Source organism: Pristis pectinata, chromosome 4 (assembly GCF_009764475.1).
Source record: "Pristis pectinata isolate sPriPec2 chromosome 4, sPriPec2.1.pri, whole genome shotgun sequence".
Classification (NCBI taxonomy): Eukaryota; Metazoa; Chordata; class Chondrichthyes; order Rhinopristiformes; family Pristidae; genus Pristis; species Pristis pectinata.
In genome coordinates this window covers 35,929,321-35,952,974 of record NC_067408.1, presented here as the reverse complement: position 1 = coordinate 35,952,974, position 23,654 = coordinate 35,929,321, and the positions used below count along the sequence as shown (strand labels likewise).

Sequence of the window (23,654 nt, the reverse complement as noted above, 5' to 3'; positions counted from 1 at the left end):
GCAATGTTGGCGTGCATGAGTGCATCACAGATGAGTGGCCTTTGAGAACATTGTGGCTAATCCTGTGGAACTGTGTGAGATTAAAGACATTAGTAGAACAACCAAGGTAAAAGTCATGCAGCACATGAACATTTTTCACTAGCTGAAGAATTCAAGTCCACATAAGTGAGTTCTATATGCAGTCTGATTTGATGAAAGAGACTTTTGTCATGAGGTAGTTGTTACGCCATATCTCCCCACCTCAGATAAATTTAGTGATGCTACTGTTAGTCAAAAAATACTGAGATCGCATTTTGTGCAGATAATAGAGCTGTTTTTTTCTGATCCCTGGCAACATCTGTTCCTGTCCCTCTGTGACCCAGCTGAAAGTTTCTCCACCTTTTTAGTGGGATTGCATCAATAATGTTTAACCAGCATGAGGGAGTGAGGAACATTTATTGTGGACACATTGTTGCTCTGTTTTCTAAGATATTTCTCTCTTAGTACATTAAAAGAAATGATAATATTTGGGGAGATATTCTGAATTCTTTTCTGTAATAGTATGCCATCTTTAATTATCCTGTTAAGTTCTAGGACGTGGGTTCTGAAAAGTACAATGACTTCTTGGATGAAAATGTCAAAATATTGTTCGCTCTTCTATCTGAATGCATTGACACCTGTACCACGGGTTTTTTTAAACTTCAATGTCATTGAATGAAGCTTTAAAATTGGTCAAATTAGTCACTAATTATTGTCACTCTACTGAAGCCGACAACTACTGAACCAAAGTTTGTGCAATCAGTGAAGGTACAAAGTTTACATGAGCAGTGGAAAACTCAGTTAAATGAGTGAGAATAGGAATACAGAGAAATAAATATGGAGGTGCCTAAGGAGGAAAAATTGATTTATTTATAAGAAATTTTTGGCTTGAAAATATTAGCCTAGAAATTGGATTGCCCATCATTGCAAATTTTAATTTTAACAAAGTAGATCATTCCTGGGTGAAATCATGACACAAAATTAGACCAAGCTCTTCTGGGCACAATCCACTATTGCACGCTTAACAACTTTTCCATCATCGAGCATGCATCTAATAGACAGCCATGTCATAATTATGCCTCCAGTAAAGTGTGCTACCAGTATTTTCAACCCTGAGTTACCCGTGGAATGAATATCTCAGCAACTAAAAGTAGAGGAAACACTGTTAGTTTAAGCACATTCGTCATATTATTTGCCTACACCCATTTCCACCCATAAGGACATAAATTGGAGCTGACAGCTCCACACTGCAACCATAGTGCAATAGTCTTAGAAGAGCTGGGAACTTGCTGTACTGGTTTGTTGCTTTTCACTATTTAAAGAATACTCTGATGGTCAATCCACCTGACAAAGCAGCTGAGGAATGCACTGCAGACTACTCAGACATCTTCCAAAGTCCACAGAATGTGCTGAAACTAACAGTGTTTTCTCCACTTTTAGCTGCACAGACATTCATTCCAGGGATACCTCAGTAGCGACCATACAGGCTCCACTCCATTATTGGAGACATAGTTATGGCCATTCAGTGTGGGTTTGGAACCTCAGACCAGGAGGTAAAGACATGCCAATCGACAAAGAGTGATCTATTTGAGAGCTCTTCAGAGACACTACTTCTTAACTAATTCTCTCTGATGACCAATGTATTTGCAGGCTTAGGGAGTTTTGAGGAACCTTAGAGTCCATAGATTCTTGAAGTTGGCCACACAGGGAGATAATGTGGTTAGGAAGGCATGTGGGAAACTCTACTTCATTGGTTAGGGTATTGAATAAAGAAGTCAGGAGGTTATGCTCCAACTTTATAAAATCGGTCAGACCTGAGCTGGAGTAGAGTCATAGAGTCATAAAATTGTACAACAGGGAAATGGGGCCCACCTCATCCAGAACGACCAGTGGACACCCTTCTGTATTAATCCCAGCTTCCCAGCATTTGGTCATAGCCTTCTGTGGAGGACGCAACATGGATTTTATACTAAATTCAACCGTACTTTAGTGCAACAAAAATAGATGAAAAAAGCCATTTATATTTCGGGTGAATCAATGCTTGGATACAATTCTATAATAAAATAACCAAAATAATTAAATTAAGCTAACAATTGATAAATAGGTATTAAATAGTTTGGCCTGAAGTTACAGCTGCTGTTCATCTAGTTGCATTTCCAAGAGATATTGGCTGGCTAAGAAGGGACAAAGTCAGTGCTTATTAGCTACCATTGTGAGCTGTAAAGATTTGCTTTGTTGTATGCTGAAAGAAAAATAAAACCAGATGCTAATGAAAGAAGTAGAATTCTGGGGGTGTGCCTTGGTGTACTTTTGGTGAAAAGACAAGTAAAGGTCATTGTGAACTGAAATAATGACATCTACTCCAAAATGTTCTCTCAGCCTTGCTAACTGTCACTACTGCCAGTTGCAGGAGTATTTGATCAGGCTGATTGGCAGTGCATACCCAGGCCCTGTCAACATTCTGGCTGCAACCCCTCTGGAGGTTGTTGACCTGTTTACCACTGCACTTAAAAAAACAATGTTGAGTGTTTCAAGTTATGGTGGAAATTTCAGTTATAATTTATCCTCTGATTAAAAATAAAACTGCTTTGAAATTTGAATGACAAGTTAGCTTACTAATACCACTTCCTCTTAAATCTAGAACTCTGAACAAGAAGTGTGAATTTAAGAATAGCAACCTTTAAATGTCAAATGGTGAGTGTAATTTCTAACATTCATGGCATGTGCTATTTTTATGTATCCTCAATATAACTATAAACTCCCTTATTTTTCTATTGAATCATTTTAAAATAGTTTATATTATTTGAAAGAATAATCAATTGTTAATAAAAAATACTCATTATAATCACACGCTGTCAGTTTGTTCTGCAGTTGGCAATGCTATCAAAAGTACATTGTTCTTTCAATGAGTTTGTATTCTGTCTGATTTCCTTTTGTTTCTTTAAAGAGTACTTAGAGATCATTTCAGTTAAAAGTGCAGTGTGAATTTAAGCCACTTATTCATTCCTATTGGCTTTTCCTAAAGTCAGTGACTTGTCCTATGGTAAGTTCAGGCATGAGTCTGGTGCAATGTACAATGCAAATGGTTATTTTGCAAGTACAAACCTTAACAGCAAGTTTTAGTATTTGACATTGGGTTCAACCCTGTCCTAAGCTCGCTCAAGTACATGCATTTCTGGAAAGCAATTCTTTCAATTTTTATTAGAAATATAAGAACCTGGGATTAGGCTATTTAATCTTTCCATTCAATAAGATCATTGCTGATCTGTGACCTAACTCCACATACATATCTTTTCCCCATACCTTTGATTATCAAAAGGATAGGAAGCTCAGAATTTTAAATTAACAATTAATCTGGCATCCAAAGCTATTTGCAGAAGAGAGTTCTGACTTTATCAGTCCTGAAAGTCTTGCCTCTAATTTTTTTGGATTAATTTCACTATTCTGGAACTCAATTAGCAGACATAGTTTCTCTCCATTTACCTAACCACTCAGTTTATCTTAATATCTTGAAAACTTCAATCAAATTACACCTTAAACTTCTAAATTCAAGGTAATATAATACTAATGTATGTAATCTTTCCTTGGAAATTAAGCTTTAGATTCCAGACATCACTCTAGTAAGTCAACATTGCATTTCTTTCAGGACCAATATATTTTTAATAAGGTGTGGTTCTCAGAATCGCTCACAGTAGTCCAAGTGTGATTTAATTAGGGCTTTACATACCTGGAGCACAATTTCCATGGAAAAACAATAAATTGTAGTTGATCCATTTAGAGGAGATGAATGAGAGAAACAAAAAGTGCTGGAGCTGTGAGATGTCAAAGTTTGCCGTTGCTGGAAACCTGAAATAAAAACAGAAAATGCTTGAAATACTCAGCAGTTCAGGCAGCATCTGTGGAGAGTGAAAAACTGAAATGCTGATCTTTCATCATCAGAACCGGACAGTTTAGACACAAACTGGAAAGACTGGTTATCTGAATTGATTAATTCAATGTTGAGTGTTAAGGAGTGTAATCTGTTTATTAGATTAGATGCTGTTCCTCAAGTTTATGTTGGGCAACATTGAAACAGTGTAAGGAAGAATCAGCCAGCATAATCAAAGAGCCCACCCACCTGGGACATTCTCTCTTCTCTCCTCTTCCATCGGGTAGATACAGGAGCCTGAAGGCACGTACCACCAGACTTAAGGACAGCTTCTACCCCTCTGTGATAAGACTAGTGAACGGTTCCCTTATACAATGAGATGGACTACGACCTCACGACTTACCTTGTTGTGACCTCGCACCTTATTGCACTGCATTTTCTCTGTAGCTGTGACACTTTACTCTGTACTGTTACTGTTTTTACCTGTACTACATCAATGCACTCTGTACTAACTCAATGTAACTGCACTGCGTAATGAATTGACATGTACGATTGGTTTGTAAGACAAGCTGTTCACTGTACCTCGGTACAAGTGACAATAATAAACCATACCAATACCAGTACCAGAGTTCAGAGTGGGAGTGGAATGCAGATTAACGTGAAAGCTCGGGTCACCTTGTAGACCCTGAATCAAGATATTCTGAAAAGCAGTTTTCCAACCTGCATTCATTTTCTCCAACATAGCAGAGACCACATTGTGAACACCAGATTTAGTACATGACATTGGGAGAAGTGAAAGTGAATCACAGCGTCACCTAGGAAAGTTTGTGTCCCTTAAGGTAGAAGGGAAAAAGTAAAAGGCCAGCTGTTTCATTTCCTGGGTAGGGGTTGCATGAGCAGGTGCTTCAAGAATGGGAGTGCATGCTGATGAAGATGACAGAGTGAACCAGGGAGTCATGTAGGGAATGGTTCCTTTGGAATGCTGAAAGAGAGCGAAGGGAAAGGTGTGTCTGATGTGTCATCAAACTGAAGGAGGCAAGAAATATAGAGGATGATCTACTGGATGTGGAGGCTGATGGAGTGGAAGGTGAAGACAAAAGAAATCCTATCTTGCTCAGAGTGGGAGGACAGGTGATGAGGGCAGAAACAGATGTGACCAAGAGTCTTGTCAAATATGGAAGAGGGAAAGCCACAGTTAAGGAAAAAGGTAGACATCTTAGAAGCACTGCTGTGTAAAGTGTCATCATCAAAACACATATAACAGAGCCACAGAAACTGGGAGAATGGAGATCTTACAGGAAGCAGTGTGGGAGGAGCTATAGTTAAGGTAGCTGTAAGAGTTTATGGGCTAGCTATAGATATTTGGTACTAAACTATCTCCTGAGTTAGAGAAGTCAAGAAAGGAGAGGATAGACCCAAAGACGCACCATGGAAATTGGCAGCAAAGGTACCAGAGCAGGAAGTCATACCAATACAATCATCAATGTACCAGAAAAAGGGGTAAGAGTGGTGGCCTGTGGTGGACAGGGACTGGTTGGGCTTCTGTTCAAAAACGAAATGGAGAATCTTCAGGTAATCCTAATGGGAATGGAGGTGTGGAGCGATTGAATGTCCATGGTGAATATGAGCTAATTGGAACCAGGAAACTGGAAACTGTCAACATTGGCAAGGGTGGCAGAGGGGTCACAAATGTCAGTGGGAAGGAACTGGACAAGGACAATAAGAAGAGTCAAAGTAGGAAAAATAAATTGTGTGGGACAGGAGAACAGACTGGAACATGCTTTTCTTTGTACTCCAGTCCCCTAATTGTAAAGAGCAGCTTTCCATTGCTCTTTCTAGTTATTTTCCAACACTCTGGTCCATGATATTTTTTTGGTCTTTGTACATGAACTCTTGTCTCTTTAGGCCTTCACTGGTTCTAGCTGTTTGCCACTTGTAAAGTAAATAGCATCTAGCTTTGGGATTTTGAAGCCAAATGTGTTATTGCCAGAAAATAAGATTAGATCATTCCATATTGTTCAAGGATCAATCAGGTCATATGGCTTGCTACCATATCATGCAATGCATTTACACGTTGTGCTATCAAAGCAATGGCTATACACCTTTCGATTGTAAATCTTCCTTGCTACCTTCCAAACCTACTCTTGGCCTTGTCTTTGTATTGTATAATTTTAAGATGTAACTGAAATACTAGCAATATGATTCAAAATAACTGTTCTACAGTAAGGATTCATCTTGGAACACCAGAGATATAGAATCATATTGAATATATGGGCCAAATGTGGGCAAATGACTAGCCCAACTGGCTTAGATGGGAACTTTAGTTGGCACAAGTCAGTTTAGCTGAAGGGCCTGTTTCTGTGCTGTATGACTCTATGACTCTATTCTGTTTTCTCAAGTCTTAGTTTAATCTACACATAGATAAGGAAATGGTTAAACAATTCCAATTTGGCTGGAGTTTCTATAGCAACCTTTATCTCTAATTTATATGACATAGATGTTCTTTTGATCAATTAATTCATTTGAAAGGCCCATTAAAATCTGTAATTTGGCACCAATGCATTGTGCCTTATTGTGTTTTATTTTCTCTTTAAACTTTATAAGTTTGAAGTATTCTTTTGTTTGAAAGGAAGATAAATCCTACAACTTGAGTGTAAATCATTAATTGGGTGCAATTCCACAGAGTTCCAATCATATCCAAATAAAATATGCATTAATCTCAATACTTTAATTAGCATATTTAAAAAATACTTATCAAAATATGACCCACTGCCCACCAAGCCTGCCATCTTAATATCTATGTCTCTGCTACTTCCAACCTGGGAGTGGGTGGAATTAGAAGATGAGATTTGGTTAAAGGTTTGTTTCAGAGTTTTATTGGTTCTTCTAAGTGAAGCATAATTTTCATTTTTGATTTAAGTGCTTAGATAATACAGTTAACATCTATATCGATCTTTCTGTGCAGCTTCTGATAGGCTCACTTATCAGACAGCCACTTCCCAAAACCTACTGAAGCTTGCTGAAAGTCTGACTAGGAAAGGAAATTTATTTCTAAAATATTTTAACCCATGTGATGCTGAGAAAAAATTAACATCAGGTTCAACATTTACACGGTGTCAAATTATATGCAATTTAAGTATTCTTGTATAATGGTGGAGCGTGTTTAATGTGGGTGTGATAATATATCATTATTTTAGCATTTTATTTCATCTAAAAGTGAAATTGGAAAAATTTTTAAGTAATTTTGCTCAGTAATTGATATTAACTAGTACAACTCCATTGCATGGATATTCTTCTCCTTAATACCTGGACAATGCTCAGATCAGTGATGCAACTAAGAGAAAAATAAGGCAAAGCTTTACTTTAGACTCCTTTATATTGCTTTTCAAGGTTTCCAGGGGTATCCCAGAAAGGCAAACCTGGGCCATTACATATTATAGGTGCAAGGGCAGGGCAAGCAACAGTGGAAATTAGGTGTTGTACTTGAGTAAAGGGGGACAACCTTGGTACGATAGAAGGCTGCCCATTTTGAGAGATGTTGAAAGAAACATGATCTGTGTGCTTTTTAACCCCTTGGAACAGAGTGTAAAGGGAGAGAGCAGCAAGGCAAACGAGGCTTATAAATCAATGTTCTCATGTCTTTGCAGATTTTTGAATTTGGAGGTAGACAGATTGAACTTAAAAGCATACTGTTAAGATTCATTTCCATTAAAATGCAGTACCATAATCATAAAGAGTTTCCAAAAACCCACAAAACTGAGCAGCGGAGGAGTGTAACTTCTTTTCTTTGCATGATTCTCTTACTGGAAGATTACTGAAACTTGATTTACTTTTGATATGTTTTAGGTTTGGGTTTTCATAATCTTTCACAACTTTTTAATCAATTTCACCTGGACTGTGCTGATAAAGCTACTACAGATGAGCAAAACCTCTAAGTTGCTGTACTTAACCAACACCTGGGGAAAGCACAAGCAAACCCATGCATATGGATTGGGTAAACGTTACACCTTACAATTCAATAAGTACTGTTTATTTCTTGGTTACATATCATTTTCTAAAAACAGTATAGCCTTACTGCATGAGGGAGCAGTTTTAGAGTTGATTCATTAAAGATGGGAGAGTTTAACCCACGTTGAATGAAAGAGGAAAATGACCCAGATGACCACTATTGTATTCACACAAACTATCTGGTCAATTAGTGGCCAGGAATTTGACCAAATAGTGCTATGTGCATAAGAGCCAGTTATTTTCTGAAAGCAATTGCATCACTCCATAATCTTGACCAGGATTTATGCATCCGATGGATCTGAATTATGTAATTCCTTGCGCAACGCTCCTTCAGAATGTTGTCCAGGAAATTAGGTCATGTTAGGTGCACCTATCATTGTGCATTCACAGAATAACTATGATGTAATAGAACTGCTGCCTCAGCAGATTCCAGCCTGGGGCTGGGAACCCAACTCAAGTTGCTTCTCTTACTTACCTTCCTCCTTTGTCCATCGCACACACACATTGAAGGGAGTTGTGCAGGGAGTGATGCATGTAGAATGAAGTGCTATGTTAAAAATAAAGGAAGCCTAAAGATAGTAAGTAGGGATTGGAGCAGTGGATGGAGAGGTCAAGGAAAGGCTTTAAGGAGATAAGGTGATTAAATTAGGATCAGAATCAGAGTTATTATCACTGACATATGACGTGAAGTTTTTTTTAGAATTTTATTTACAGCGTGGTAAACGGCCCAACGAGTCCGCGTCGCCCATTTTAAACCCAAATTAACCTACCTATACGTCTTTGCAATGTGGGAGGAAACCGGAGCACCCGGAGGAAACCCACGCAGACATGGGAGAACGTACAAACTCCTTACAGACAGCGACGGGAATCGAAACCCGATCGCTGGCGCTGTAATAGTGTCGCACTAACCGCTACGCTACAATTGTTTTGTTTTGGGGCAGCAAACAGTGCAAAGACATAAAATTCTATAAATTACAAAAATAAATAATTAGTGCAAAAAGAAGATATAATGAGGTAGGGTTCATGGATCGTTCAAAAATATGATGGCAGAGGGGAGGAAGCTGTTCCTGAATCATTGAGTTTGGGTCTTCAGGCTCCTGTAACTGCTTCCTGATGGTAGTAACGAGAAGAGGGCACGTCCCTGATGGTGGGGGTCCTTAATGATAGATGCTGCCTTTTGAGGCACCACCTCTTGAAAATACCTTCCATGGTAGGGAGGGTTGTGTCTGTGATGGAGCTGTCTGAGTCTATGCAGCTGCTTGTGATCCTTTATTGTTTTATTAATCTTTATTGTTTTATTATTATTTAATCCTTTATTAGCTTGGAAAGTGCAAGAAATATTTCTGAGGGAAAGGTAGAGTTGATAATATCGGCTGAATTTTTGGAGGTTTGTTTTTGTTCTAGATATTTTGGACTTTCACATTTCAGAATCTTTATAATCCAAAGATTATTTAAATTTGCTCTGATGTGTGGTTAAGTTATATCTATGACCAGGAAACAATTGTTAGATATCTCTGGATACTTTTCTACATTGTGTCTTAATGAAACCTTTATCTGTTAGTGACAAGATAACACCACATAAACTTGGCCGTAGGTTTTAATTGATAAAACTATTTTGGAATTAGTGGTAGCAAAAGCAAAAAGAAGCAATGACATAAATATACTATTTCGGAACTAATGTGATGCTGTCTAACCAATGGAAACCACACTCCAGACCCAAGGCTACCCAAACCTTGTTAAGTTGCAGTCTGCAGACAATGTTTGCATTGGGACAGGCTTACTGATTGAGTTCCAAGTCATCATCAACATTATCACTGAAGCATATCAGAGGATGGGCCTTACACCCAACATCCAACGCCCAACACCCGCAATAGAATGGTCATCTACCAACTTGCCCCTGCACTACCCTGTGACAAAATAGGTTTACAGTGGCTCTCTGTTAAATGTCAGGCACTGGAAAAATACCACAAACACTGTCTCTGTAAAATCCTCTAAATTCACTGGAAGTACAAATAAACCAATATCAGCTTCCTCTTCCAGGCCAACTGCATTGAGGCTCTGTTTATATTCAGTTAACTACATTGGCCAAGCCACATTGTCTGCATGCCCAACACTAGAATCCGAAACAGACTGTCTATTCCAGGCTCTGACATGGGAAGAGATTACCAGACAAAGGAAAGGATTCAAGGATGTGCTTGAAGGCACTTTAAAGAAATGCAACAACCCCACTGACATGGGAATCCTCGATTCCAAGGGACTGTCTAAGAAGTAAGCATTCTACAGTAATTTCATTAGATTTGGACTAGATTTCATAAAATGGAAAATAATTAAATTCACAGAATATGCTCTTTGCTAAAGTAAAAGCTCATGGCATTAAAGGCAAATTATTGGCTTGACTCAAGAACTAGCTGAAAGACTAATAACAAGAGACCAGTGATAATGGGAATATATTCAGATTAGCAGGATGTCCCTGTATTTTTCCTGCAACTAATTGGCATATTTATAAATAAGAACATAAGAAATAGAAGCATGAAAAGGTCATTCAGCCACGCACGCCTGCTCCACCTTTCATGAAGGTCATGGTAGATCTCTTCCCTCAGAGCCACATTCCTGCACTACCTCACATCCCTTAATTCCAAAAATCCATTGATCTGTCTTGAATATACTCAGCAACTGAGGCTCCGCAGTCCTCTTGAGTAAGATCCACCATGTTCGGAAGGAAACAATTTCTTCCTCTTTCCTTCCTTAGCACCCAATGCCTTATTTTGTGACTGACCCCAAGTTCCAGACATGAGTCAGCAGAAATATACTCCATATATCTACTCTGTCAAGCCCCGTAAGAGTTGGATATTAGGATGGAAAGCTATGTGTCCAAGTTTGTTAGTGACACAAAGATAGGCAGCATTGTAAGCAATGGCAATAGAGGCATTAGTTTACAAAGATATGTGATAAGGTTTTAAGTGAATGAGCAAAACTGTGGATTTCAATGTTGCAAATGTAATTTCAATGACTTTGGACTTAAAGAGGATACATCTCGGTACTCTCTATTAAAGCTAGAAACAAATACATGGGAGTTTGCTTGTGAACACACATAATGAGATTGTCATGACAGGTACAAAAAAAATAATCAATTCTAATACAAAGCTATCTAGCGGACTGGAGTAGACGACAGTAAATTGTACAAAGCCCTGTTTGGACCACACCTGTGTACTATGAGCAATTCTCCCACCTCGGGAATGATAATATTGATCTTGCAGGGAGTGAACTATATCAGCTGAATGATGCCTGGACTCCAAAGATTAAATTCTGAGCAAAAATTACATAAACTAGGTTATAATACTTGGCATCTAAGAGCAATTTGAATTAAGTTTTCTTTCAAGATTCTGGGGGAAATTGATAGGTTGGAATGAAAACAAAATGTTTTGACTGGTTGTGGATTCCATTGCCACAAAACCTGTTGCAACCGTGAGCCTCAATTCAACGTCCCATCTGAAAGAGTTCTTGCATTTGCAACAACTCCTCGGTTCTGCATGTAGGTTTTTAACCCTAAAACTGCGCACTTAATTTCCCAGAGTGGGGTTTGAGCTCGTGATCGTTTGGCTCCGAAACAGACAATGTTACCACGAACCAGGACAGAGAATAACATGCTGCTGTGCGGAAGTCCTTCCACGCAGTACGTACACTGGAAGTGTACAGGGTGGGTTGCGTGGCGCGTCTAGTAGTTGTTTTTCTCTGCTGTGTTGCATGTGCATTTCGCAGGTGTTAGTTCGCATTAATTTGCTGTAGTTACATAGCTGCTTAGTTTCTTCTCTTCTGTATTAGTTGTAGTGTTTTGACACTGGTTGTCTTTTGTAGAGCTTTTAGTTAATAAACATTTATATAACAAGAAGTGCACAGGGTGGGGCGCTGCCGCAGCGCTCGGCTTGGCTACAGGGGGCAGTAGAGAGCAGGTGCCGACGGCCCTGCCAGTCTGAAAAATGGCGGCAGGCACCTCGGTAGCAGGCGGCCGAGCCAGCGTTTCCCATCCATTTCTCGAGTACCTCTCGCCATCGGGGTAAAACCGCGCAGCCAGAGCTCGAATGGAGCCTCGGCGGCGGCACCTGTGAGGGGAGAGGAAGCGGAGTCATGGGCGACGTGATCGAGATCGCCTCGGACTCAGAGTCGGACTCGGACGTGGAGATTGTCGGGGTGACGGTGACGGCCCAGGAGTCGGAGACCGAAAGCTGCGGAATATGCCGCGCCCGGCGCACCCGCTCGGAGTGGGGCAGCTACCGGCGGCTCCGGGAGCCGTGCTGCTCCTCTGGGGTGAGTGCGGGCAGGATTTGTGACTGATCCAGGGATTAAAAACAAAGCGGAAAGAGCCGAATGCCTTTGACAGCTGTGACAGTGCAGCGTGGCGCCATGTTGGATGCTGGCAGCGGCTGTGACGCGCCGTTGGCGTCACAAAGAAGCATCCACCCGGCCAGGTTACAGGGTTTAAAGATCAGACAATGGAGCCCAGTCTCTGGCAGGTTCCTTAGTTGCTGCTAAACAGTCACTGCTTTGTTTTGCATTGCAACTTATTCGTACAGATTTTGCTCACATCCTTCTGGCCCTTTTTTTAAAAAAAAATCTTATTGACCCATTGCCAATCCCCTTGCACAATTCAAAAACTTGCAGATACTGGAAATCATGAAATAAAAACAAAAGTTGCTGGAAACACACGGCAGGTCAGGCAACGTCTGGGAAATAATGTTTCAGATGGAAGACCCTTCCGTCAGATCTCGGCATTCCTTTCCCCTGTGTGTTATTTCACCTACTTTGTTTTCTATTTAGGCTTTCTCTTTTGTTCTTTGCTCTCCTTTTCTTCAGTCCCTACATCTTGTCAGATCTCTGAAATAAAACAGAACTGCCATCGTAAATGGATATACAAAGCAGACCAGAAGTAAACCACAGTTGCCTTGAGCTAGTCATATTGTCATAGAAAGTTACAGCAAAGAAACAAGCCCTTCAGCCAACCGAGTCTGCACCGAACTTCAGCCACCTATTTACATTAATCTGATTAATCTGATTTCTTTTTATTCTTCACACTCTCACAACAACTCATCCCAGATTCTGCCACTCACGTACACACTAGACAATTTACAGGGGCCAATTAACTACACATCTGGGAGGAAACCAGAGCACGCGGTCACAGAGAGAACGTGCAAACTCCACATAGAGAGCACCCAAGGTTAGGATTGAACCCAAGACTCCCTACCAGCTGCACCACTGTGCCGCCCAAAAATTAATTGAAGCAGGAAAGATCAAATACTATTTTCTTAATAAATTAGATTAAATAAATTCATGGTTGATCTCATTATAACCACAACTCTGCATTCCCACCTTCTCACTGTATCATTTCACCCTCTACCTCTGCCTTAAAAATACTCAAAGACTTCTAACATCACTCTTTGAGGAAGACAGTTCCAAGGACTCATCACTCTTTGAGAAGAAAATGTCTCATCTGTATTGATTGGGCAACCTTTAGTTTTAATCAGCGACTTGTAGTTCCAGAGTGAAAAACAATTACCATTGCAGACTGATACTGTGGTATCCACTTGGTGCTATCCCATATGTACTCAAATATACTCCAAAACAAAAAAAAATCATTACAACTTTGCAGTTTACCAGTTTGCTGAATGTGTCCAAGTTGTTCATATTTACTAGGCCATCGAGAGCACCATACATAATGGCCCCTTTTCAATTGGCACTCTCGCTCCCAGGAATACATAAGATAAGATATCTTTATTAGTCACATGTACATTGAAACACACAGTGAAATACATCTTTTTGAGTTATGTTCTGGGGGCAGCCCGCAAGTGTCGCCACGCTACCGGCGCCAACATAGCATGCCCACAGCTTCCTAACCTGTACGTCATTGGAATGTGGGAGGAAACCAGAGCACCCGGAGGAAACCCACACAGACACACAGGGAGAACGTACAAACTCCTTGCAGACAGTTGCCAGATTTGAACCCAGGTCGCTGGTGTGTAAAGTGTTACGCTAACCGCTACACTACCGTGCCTGCCCTCATTCTGAGTGCTAAGTGAGATACCAATGTATCTTATCATGATTGGAAAAGATTTAGATTAAAAGAGTTCGAGATAACTAAGAGGCAAAGAAAGAGGAACGGGAAAATTAAGTGACAATTTGGAAAGAAAGCAGGGAAATTTAAATGACCAAGTTGATGTAGGTGCAAGAGTATATATAGGGATGAGTAAACAAATGAAAGCTGTCAAGATGTGGTATGAATGGGAATAGAAGAGACCTACTGCAGGGTTCTCCCAACCCCTTGCCCCCAGTGGCTGAAAAACAGCTCTCCAAATCATTATGAATTCCTTCCATCTCGAGTGACGATGGAAATTTTATGCCATTTCCAAGGGAAATACAGAGAGCTCCATCAACCATTGTACATGGCCTTAATGAAAGCAGGGAAGTTACTGGAAGTACTTAGTAGATGAGGCACCATCTGTGGAGAGAGAAACAGAATTAATGTTTCATTCGATGACCTTTCATCAGAACTTGGAAATGTTAAAAGACAAGCATTGTTCATTTGTAGGGACAGGGGGTCTGTGGAGAAACAAAGGAATTGTCAGTGATCCATGATAATCCTGAAGACAAAGATGGTGTTGCTGCTGTGTGACAAAGGATGGTGAAGGCATGTTAGTCACTTCTGAACTATTTGGGGGAGGTGTCAATAGAAGCAGATGAATGAGAACAGAGGAAAGAATAAATGGAACTGGAAATGGCATAAATGGCAGAAGGAACACCTTCCCCTCCCAAACTTCCAACTGCCCACTCTACCAAATACCTCCTGCTCCACCTGTGGCAGAGTCTGCATCAGCCACCTCAGAAACCACTGAACTGAAGTGGAAGCAAGTTATTCTCGACCCTCGCCTGAGAAGGGGAACAATAGACGCTGGCTGATAAAATATATCTTCTGCTCTGAAATTGTTGAGCTCATTGCTGAACTTGGACAGGTGTGTCATTGAAGGATGTCTTGCTGTTCTTTGGGTTTAATTCAAGCTCATTTGGGGCTGGGACAGAGAACTGAAATTATTGGTGACCGAAAGCTTGGCCACACTCACGGACTGAATGAAGGTGTTCAACAATACAAATCTTAATATCCCAGTATAGAGGTTGCTTTGTGCCCAGAAAACACAGGATGCCAAGTTGGAAGAAATACAAGTAAATCAGATTCACCTGTAAGGAGTGTTTGGTGCCTAAACAGTGGAAAGACAGAAGTTAAAAAGTAGCAGCACAGTTGCCCTGGGTCAAAAATGGGAAGAGGGTACTAAAGTAGAATATCAGCCATGATCATATTAAATGATGAACCAGGTCAGAAGGTCCTTGTACTGTATGTTACTATGCAAAAGTAAGGGAAGAGTGGATATTGGAACCAAAGCTGATGGAATTTTTCACCTAGAGTGAGAACAGGATTTGGTACCCAAACATTCATCAAATCATAACACATTCCAGTTCTGATGGAAAGTCATTAACCTGAAACATTCTGTTTCTTTCTCTGCTGGTGGGTATTTATAATACTTTCTGCTCTTTTTTCCACAATTTTCAGCATCCACAATATTTTCCGATAATCATGCGGATTATGTGAAGATCACATGAAAATATAGTTCTGTTTGTATAGGTTTTCAGTAAAGTTCATATTTTCTCATCAAGTTCAGTTGTTGAATATAAACAAAAAGAACTGGCTTTAAACTGTAAACTATGACCTCACAACAGCCAATTACAATTTATATTTAGAATGAAATGAAGTTACAGTTCTTTGTTTCAATTTGTAATTATAATAAGATTCTGGAGCATCACTAAGTTATCTACGTATGTTATCTAGAGAGTTTGTCATCAGGAGGTTAATATATTGGCCTGGATTTTTCAGGGTAACAGCAGCAAAACTGTGAACATTGTCAGCAACTTGGGAATTTCTGCTTACGGACTTGTGAACTTTAGAAGTCCCAAAGTTGCAGTCAGCTATCTGTGATTGATTTGCCAACTGTGCTCTGACGGTGGACCCCTGATGGAGAAAGGTGAGAGCAGAAGTGCTTTCACCGGACTTGACAGAGTGAAGCATGGGAGTACAAAATTGTGGAGGTTCCTTATATGCTTATTGTGGGGAATCTGCACATTGTGCTGTGCCTGAGTGGACCTGGCATTGTGAGTGCCAGGCCATTAATTTTAGTGGAGGGTATCAACAGCAAGGGAATTAGCTAATTTAGATTTCTGTTTGAATGTATTTAAGTGGTTTAGGTGATTTTAATTGTTTTATTTTTAATGGTTTGGAATGTTTTCATTATTTGACAGTTCTGGCTAAATCAGAATTAAAACCCTTTTACTGAACTTGTTTGGTTTAAAAATTGTAAGTTATTGGAATTATACATTTTCTTAACAGCTTTATTAAAATTGAGAATAATCAGCAATTTTTAAAAAATTGTTCAACAGGCTATTCTCCATCAATTATTGTGTCTAACAGATCCCAGTTATGTGCTACAGAATATTCTCTGGATGTAATCATTAGGAAAATCAAGCAATCCTAGCCAGGAATGGTAGTGTCAGCATGTGCAGCCAAATACGTTTTTCACTTGCAATTAAAGCTCTTGTATCTGGCACGAGCTGGCTTCGATAGACACCAGTTCTCTCAGCACTGACTCCATCTCCGCCCCCACACTCATTGTCACTGGTTCTCTCAGCACTGACCCCTGTCACCTCAACCCCTCCCACAGCACTGACCCCCTGTCACTCCAGCCGCTCTCTCAGTGCTGTACACCTGGCAGCTCTGAAATGCTGGGTAGAGGAGCCCTGATTAGTTAACTGCTGGTTATCTGCTTTTATTGCATAGAGCAACTATAACAGAGCTGCTTAGAAATGTGCATGAAAAATGTACACCAGTAAAGAGCAAGGGATCTAATGCTTTAGCAAATGAGTGGGTCTTAAGTAGCTGCTGAGAGGCTGGGAAGGAGGGTGGGGGAGGGAAAGAGAGGAGGGAGAGCAGGAAGATACTAGGAAAAGAGGAGGGAGGGATAAGATGGGGATGAAGGGGGAAGAGTGAAAGTGGAAAGGTGATAGTAAAAAATAGGAAGGAAGGTGAGATGGGGAGGGAGAGGGAGGATGGGGAGTAGGGGTGAAGGGAGAGGATGTGCAGGAAGGGGAAAGGGTGAAGGGAGGCTGGGAGGGCTAAGAGAAGGTAGTCAACATTGCTGAGAGAAATGGCAAGAGGACAGAACAGGCTGAGACCAAGGATGGGGACAAGAGAGGGAGGGATAATGTGGGGAGGAAGGAGGGAGCAGTGGAGGATGGGGGGAATGGGGATGAGAAAGGGGATGGGCAGGAGGGATGTAGAAGTGGGATGAGGACGGAGGGTGAGAGTGAACAGGCAGGAGGGAAAGAGGGAGAATGGGAAGGAGAGGATGGGGAACAGAGAGGAAGCTGGAAAGGAGGGAGGGAGAGGATGGGCTGGAGAGGTAAAAAAAGGATCAGGGTGGAGAGGGCAGAGAGGGAATTGAGTGGAGCAGAGGGAAGAAAATGAGGAAGATGGGAAACAGTGAGGTGAAGGTGAGAGAGAAAATGGGGAGGAAGAAGTGGGCGAGAGAATGGCTGAGAGATATGGAGGGGATGGGGTGGGGAGAGAGGGAGGGTGAGCATAGTATTGAGAGGAAGGAAGGGGAGGATGTGGAAGGGAGGGAGAGAAGGGGGAGGATGCGGAGAGGGAGCTAATCTGGAGGGTATGAGAGCATGGGGAGTGGGAGAGGATGGGGAGAAAGCAAGGAAGAGCGAGGATGCGGCAAGGATGGGCTAGCGAGAGAGAAAGGGAATGGGAAGCGAAGGAGTGCGAATGTGTGTGAGAGGAGGTGGACAGAGGGTGAGGAAGGATTGGGTAGTGGTATTGGCAGAGAAAGGGAGAGGGTAAGGGAAAAGGCAAGTGAAGGTTGAAGGAGGGAAGGGAGATAACTGAGGGAAAGGTGAGAGCGGGGCAGGTTTGGGCAAAAGAGTAGAAGGATGGAGTCAGTCTTGGGGTAGGGTTCTGGAGAGGGAGAAGTACATGGGAACAGCAGAGGAAAGGGACAGAAGACTGGGAATGAAGAGCAGTGGGGAGGAGGAGAGAGGATATGTGTGGGGAACAGATGTCTGCTTCAAGCAAATTGTATCATTGACAGTAAACTTGGTGGTTTAATTTGCATTTAAAGCTTCTTGATCTATTGCTCTGGTTCAGTTGGTTCTAAGTCTTCAATCAGTAAGCTGACAAACCTGTGCACTGTCAATGCATAGAAAGGCCTGTTACCTGCTTGAGGTCAGTGGAGAAAGATGGTATTGTTAACCTGCTTAATGCAGTTGTGAATGGCAGAAAAGGAGGCATCCCCCAAAAACCCAGGGCACTGGTAGATCTTTAATGATCACTGCATATGAGGCAGCAAGTCCTACAGAAGTCTACAATGGGTACAGCTCCTCAGATAATGCCTGTTGCTCCCATCCCCCTAATCTATAATTTCAAAGAGGTGCAGGAATTGGCATACTGATGATGATGGTCATCCCTCCATCCAAAAATGGCTCTTGTAAGGGCTATGAACATTTGACTTGAAGACATAAAAGTGGGGGAATCTATTGATCTAGAAATTCTTCTTGCAACCCAGTAACAGATCATGATCTGGTATGCAGCAGTTGAGATCCCCTTGTATACCAACTGGGTTGCTACCAGAACCAGTACTCTAAGGTTTTGGTAACAGATCAGGACTGATTAGGCATTTATAATTTTAAATTAAAATCATTGAGGGTGAATGTGAAATCACAGAATGGATCTTTGAGTTTATACAGTTATAGAAAGTCATTAATGGCACAGGTGGGCCCATCCACTCAGAGCAATCCAGTCAGTCCTATATCTCATTTCCTTCTACTGTATATCCAAATTTCTTTTGAAATCACTGAGTGTCCCCTTCCAGCAGCCTCATAGACAGAAAATTTCAGATTATCATATGCAGTGTAAAAAGGTTCTTCCTCACATCCCTCAAATCTTTTGCCCAGGACCATAAATCTGCTTTACCTTGTCCTTGTGTCTTCAGCTAATGGGAATGTTGTTTTCTTTATTCAGTTTATTTAAATCTAATATGATTTAGTAATCTTCCTTCACCCTCTTTACTTAAAGGAGATTAACCCCAGATTCTCCAGTGCAACCTTGTAGGCAAAGCCCTTCATCTTGCAACTAGTCTGGTAAATCTCTCTACCCTCTCAAAGTTGTTCACATAGGCAGGCACGGTAGAGCAGCGGTTAGTGTAATGCTATTACAGCCCCAGCCACCCGGGTTCAATTCCGGCTGCTGTCTGTAAGGAGTTTGTACGTTCTCCCCGTGTCTGCGTGGGTTTCCTCCAGGTGCTCCGGTTTCTTTCTACATTCCAAAGACACACGGGTTAGGAAGTTGTGGGCACGCTATGATGGCGACGGAAATGTGGCGACACTTGCGGGCTGCCCCCAGAACACTCTATGCAAAAGGTGTATTTCATTGTGTATTTCAATGTACATGTGACTAATAAGGATATCTTATCTTATCCTTCCTAAAGTGTTGTGACCAAATCAGAATGCAGTCCTCTACTTGTGGCCTAACTAGATCTTTATAGAAGTTCAGTATAATTTACTTGCTTTTGTATCTGATAGCTCTATTTAGCATTCATAATCCCATAGGCCTTGCAAATACTTTCTTAATATGTCCTGCTGCCATAAAATAAAATTATTTAAATGAATCTTTGCTCCTGAACACTCTTTAGACCAGTTCCATTAAGTCTACGTTGTCTCTCCCCATTCTTTCTGTCAAAATGCATTACTTCACATTTCCCTGTATTATATTCCATCTGTTATTTGTCTGTCCACTCTGCCAGCTTATCTACGTGTTGTTGCAGTCATCTTCACTGTTTGCCACAATTCCAAGTTTGGGACCATCAGCACCATTTGAAAATATTGCTGTATTCCACTATTCAAGTCATGTGTATGAGAAAAGGGTTCCCTGGGAACAGCACTGCCTATTGTCCTGCTGTCTGAAAAATGACAATTTACATTGATTTGCGGTTTAAGTCAATTTTTTATCCAAGTTGACACTGACTTTCTTAGTTCATGGGCAGTTTTGTTAACCAGCTTTTTAATGCGGTATTATGTAAAACACTTCCTTAAAATTCATATAATCAGAATCCTGTCTTTCCCATTCCTCCCAGGGGGACTGTATTAAGGTTAGTTCTGATACCCATTTTACAACTGCTCCAGTTGTCTATTGGACTTGCCAAAATAGTAGATCACATACCAGTAACAGAAATTGTGCAGAAAGTATTATCATTTTTTTTCAATATACATGGGCTCCCCAGGTTGCAGATGACCTGACTTACGGAAATATAACCATGCTAATTCTACCATATATTTTTAAGCATTTTCAAGATAGTAGTAATAATTATAAAATGTTTTGTGATATTCGTAAATGACTGGATACAGTATATATTCTATTAGTTTAATTTTATGGGTAGTGTTAGGTGAATAATCAATGAAATGAAAGAATTACAGCAAATGTATGTTGAGCGATATGATATGGGTTACTATAGAAAATGGACGTTTCTGACTCACAGAGAAATCGGCTTAGGAACAGAACCCTTGCGTAGCCCTGTACTTCCTTTTAATCCTTGTCATTTGTAGCAAGTGCTGTCACCAAAAATGATGTGTCGCTGTTAATCTGAGGAATTAGCATCCAGATTCTTTGTCCTTTCATTCAAAACTGCATCTTCTCTTCAATTCAGAATGACATTGGGGCAATAGGCTGAATTTTCATTGGATTTGTGATGCCTCGTGTCACTGAGTAATTGATTCAAAGAATTTTATCTGACAATCACAATGCAAAGTATGTCCAGACTGTATGGAACTATAGCTTGAGCATAACCTTGCTTCAATGAATAGGTTTCTTAAATCCAAAGTAAAATATTTGGACATTTTTTTTCTGCTTTCAGGAAAATATTGATTTGACAGAGGATGAGAATGAAATGCACAATCAAGTGAACAGCACTAAAGACATAGGAAGTACGCGGATCAATTTGACAAACTATTACGAAGCAGAGCAAAGCCCACAGATTTCTGTTTCCAACAACCTGAATCATTTTATGCTGGATTCTGATGGAGACCTGACAGATGGTAACGGAGGGCACCTGTCCCCTGGGTTCCAGTCTGATTGGATAATGTTCAAGGAAGAACCTGACCTCAAAGCTCCTCCTGTTCTAACAGTTGAAATTACAACTGAAGAGAATTCATCGTTACCGATTTCCAGTAAATTTTCTAATGAAGACCCTTTGCCAGAACTGGACTTCATTGGCCTTGATGAAACCTGGGATTCTCACATCACTGAAACAAATGGGGACTCCTGTAGAACCTCAAGTCATATGAGTAGCAGCTCTGTTTGCAGTGTAGATTCTGACACAAGTATAAATAGTGATGTAGAATCTCTGGAAACATTTTCCCCAGGTGCGCCTATTCCATGTTCGTCACCAAGTAGTACTGGAGGCCTTTTGGAAGATCTTAAAAGCGGCTCTGAGGAAACTAATCACACAATTGATGAATTTGAAGCAGGTTCAAGTACGGATATTGAAGATATACCACCATTGATACCTCAGGACTCTGAGGATTTTAAAATGAATACTTACCACTTTCCTCCCAACCTAAATATGCCAGTACTTAAATCTTGGCAGCAGCCTCCAAGTCAGAATCAAGAAAATGAAAATGAATTATGTTCTTTACCAATTGAAAACAAAGCACAGGACTGTGTCCTGGCTGTGGATCAGCCTGGAGATCAGATTCTATCACCAAACAAATCTGAAAGCCATTTACTGACTTCAAATGGAATTAAGGAAGCAAGCCCAAACTGCTCAGTAGACAAAGAGTTGTTGCAAAGTTTTCGCTATTTCACGGGAGTACCAGTTCAACATTTGTTTGTTAAGCGTCGTAGAACTGAAAAATGGCACAAGGTGAGACCTGTATGATAAAATATGACCACTAAGGGATGAAGGTTAAAACAAAGTGTAACGCAGATGAATCTATATATTTAAGGTATTGTTTCTCATGCTTCTTTACATTCAGAAACAAGCACAGTTTCAAAAGGAGGTTTGTAAATCAGGCCTGTTCATCGTGAATATCTGCCATTTGAGCCACTAACCCCATTGCAGACATAGAGTGAATATAGAGTGAAGTCTCTCCTCCTAAGATGCCTGGTTTAATTTTGCTAAGTGGATCATGATGAAATCTGTCAAAGCATTGTCATTTCAATAAATTTAAGTTTCTTCACTTCTATCACCAAGCCTTTGGACCCATCCAATCAGGCAAGAAATTATATTGGTGATGATTCTGACTGGAGTCTGGCCTGGAATTTATGTTTGAACTCTCTTGTGAATCTGCATTTTTATCAAATAAGAAGTTCAGATGTGACTATTGCTGTTACTCCGTCTCAAAATAACACTTTCGTGTAATTTGTCCTCCCCCTTAACCTCTGATTAGGTCTTGTGCTTTGGATGACCTCTGGTTTGTAAGGGATATGAAGAGGTGCATGTAATAATTAAGTCGGGTAACAACAACATAGGCGATTGTTTTCATGAGCTGAGGCAGGGCTGGAATTAGATGATTACACAAGTGCCTTCACTGTTCTCAAAGTCAAAATCAGCCTCGTACTCAGAAATCTTGCCTCAGAATCTGTCTGCAATGGATATGCCACATATCACACTTTGTAGCTCATTGCTGCATTGCAGAAGAACAAAAACATTCCAAGAGTAAAGTGGGGATCCTCTACATTTGCACCTTTTGCATTCACACCTGGAATGAGCATTTGGCTGCATTGAATGGCTCCAAAACAGTGCAGGCATTCATAGAGCACTCATGCTCTTGTAGACACTTCCCTGTCCACTGTCCTGCACAAGCAACCTGCCTCAGCGCACTTCAGAAGCCTGCGCAAGATCCTCCCCCAATCCCCAGGAAAACTTTGCCACTTCTCTTCCATTAATGTAGCTCAAACTCATTCCTTGTCAACGCTCCCCACAAGTGTTGTTTGTTTTGTGGTATAGGTCTCTTAAGAGCTACTTCCAGTGGTCAGAGTTCTGAGGAAAGGTGGAGAAAGTATTTAGTCCCACGTTTTTTGTCAGGTGTCTTTCTCCAGTTTTTTTTTAACACATTCCTGATGTAATGAGCATGCCACCACTGCTCTTTTTGCAGGATTTCTTCAGGCATTTCTGTCCAGTTAATTTTGAGGTGGAACCTGCCAAAACCTCCTGGGGGTGACTGGAATCACAGTTTGAGTCACTCTACTTGAGGTTTGTTTTGCAGAGACTTGTACAGCACTCTACCTATGACTGTGGGAGAGAGGCATATGTGTCTTTAAATAATGTTCAGCTTGAGCCTGAAGCTGGTTCCGTGCATGAACAGCACCAGTCATGTGGTTGAAAGTTTCACTGAAGTGAATCTTGGGCACTATCATTGATGTCATTTGGGTGAGCTGAGCAGCAGAGAAATAGCACTGGGTACAGGAAAATCTCACATCAAAAATACCATATGATGTGAATGACTGACATTAACTCTCCTAAAAATGGGCAAAATTTGGTGATGCTACATTAGTGTGCTTTTCATCATTGTTTTTTCTGCTATTGCACAGATGAATTTCTAGGCCCATATATTTTAAGTAAGAGTTCTGTCTTTTTTTCTGCCTCTCATAAACATTGGCTCGATGCTA

At 40.7% G+C, this 23,654-nt stretch overlaps 1 protein-coding gene across 2 annotated transcripts in view; it reads left to right on the top strand.

Annotated features, from left to right (window-relative positions):
- simc1 (SUMO interacting motifs containing 1) overlaps positions 1 to 23,654 on the top strand; it is a 47,621-nt gene that overhangs the window by 5,523 nt on the left and 18,444 nt on the right. The window contains exons 1-2 of one of the 2 annotated variants that reach the window (XM_052014998.1): positions 11,644 to 12,199; positions 20,899 to 21,906. In XM_052014998.1, the coding sequence (XP_051870958.1) occupies positions 12,020 to 12,199; positions 20,899 to 21,906 (1,188 nt within the window). In that variant the 5' untranslated portion in view covers positions 11,644 to 12,019. Of the gene's footprint in view, positions 1 to 11,643; positions 12,200 to 20,898; positions 21,907 to 23,654 lie in introns of those variants that run through there. The other variant, XM_052014999.1, reaches the window with a different exon arrangement.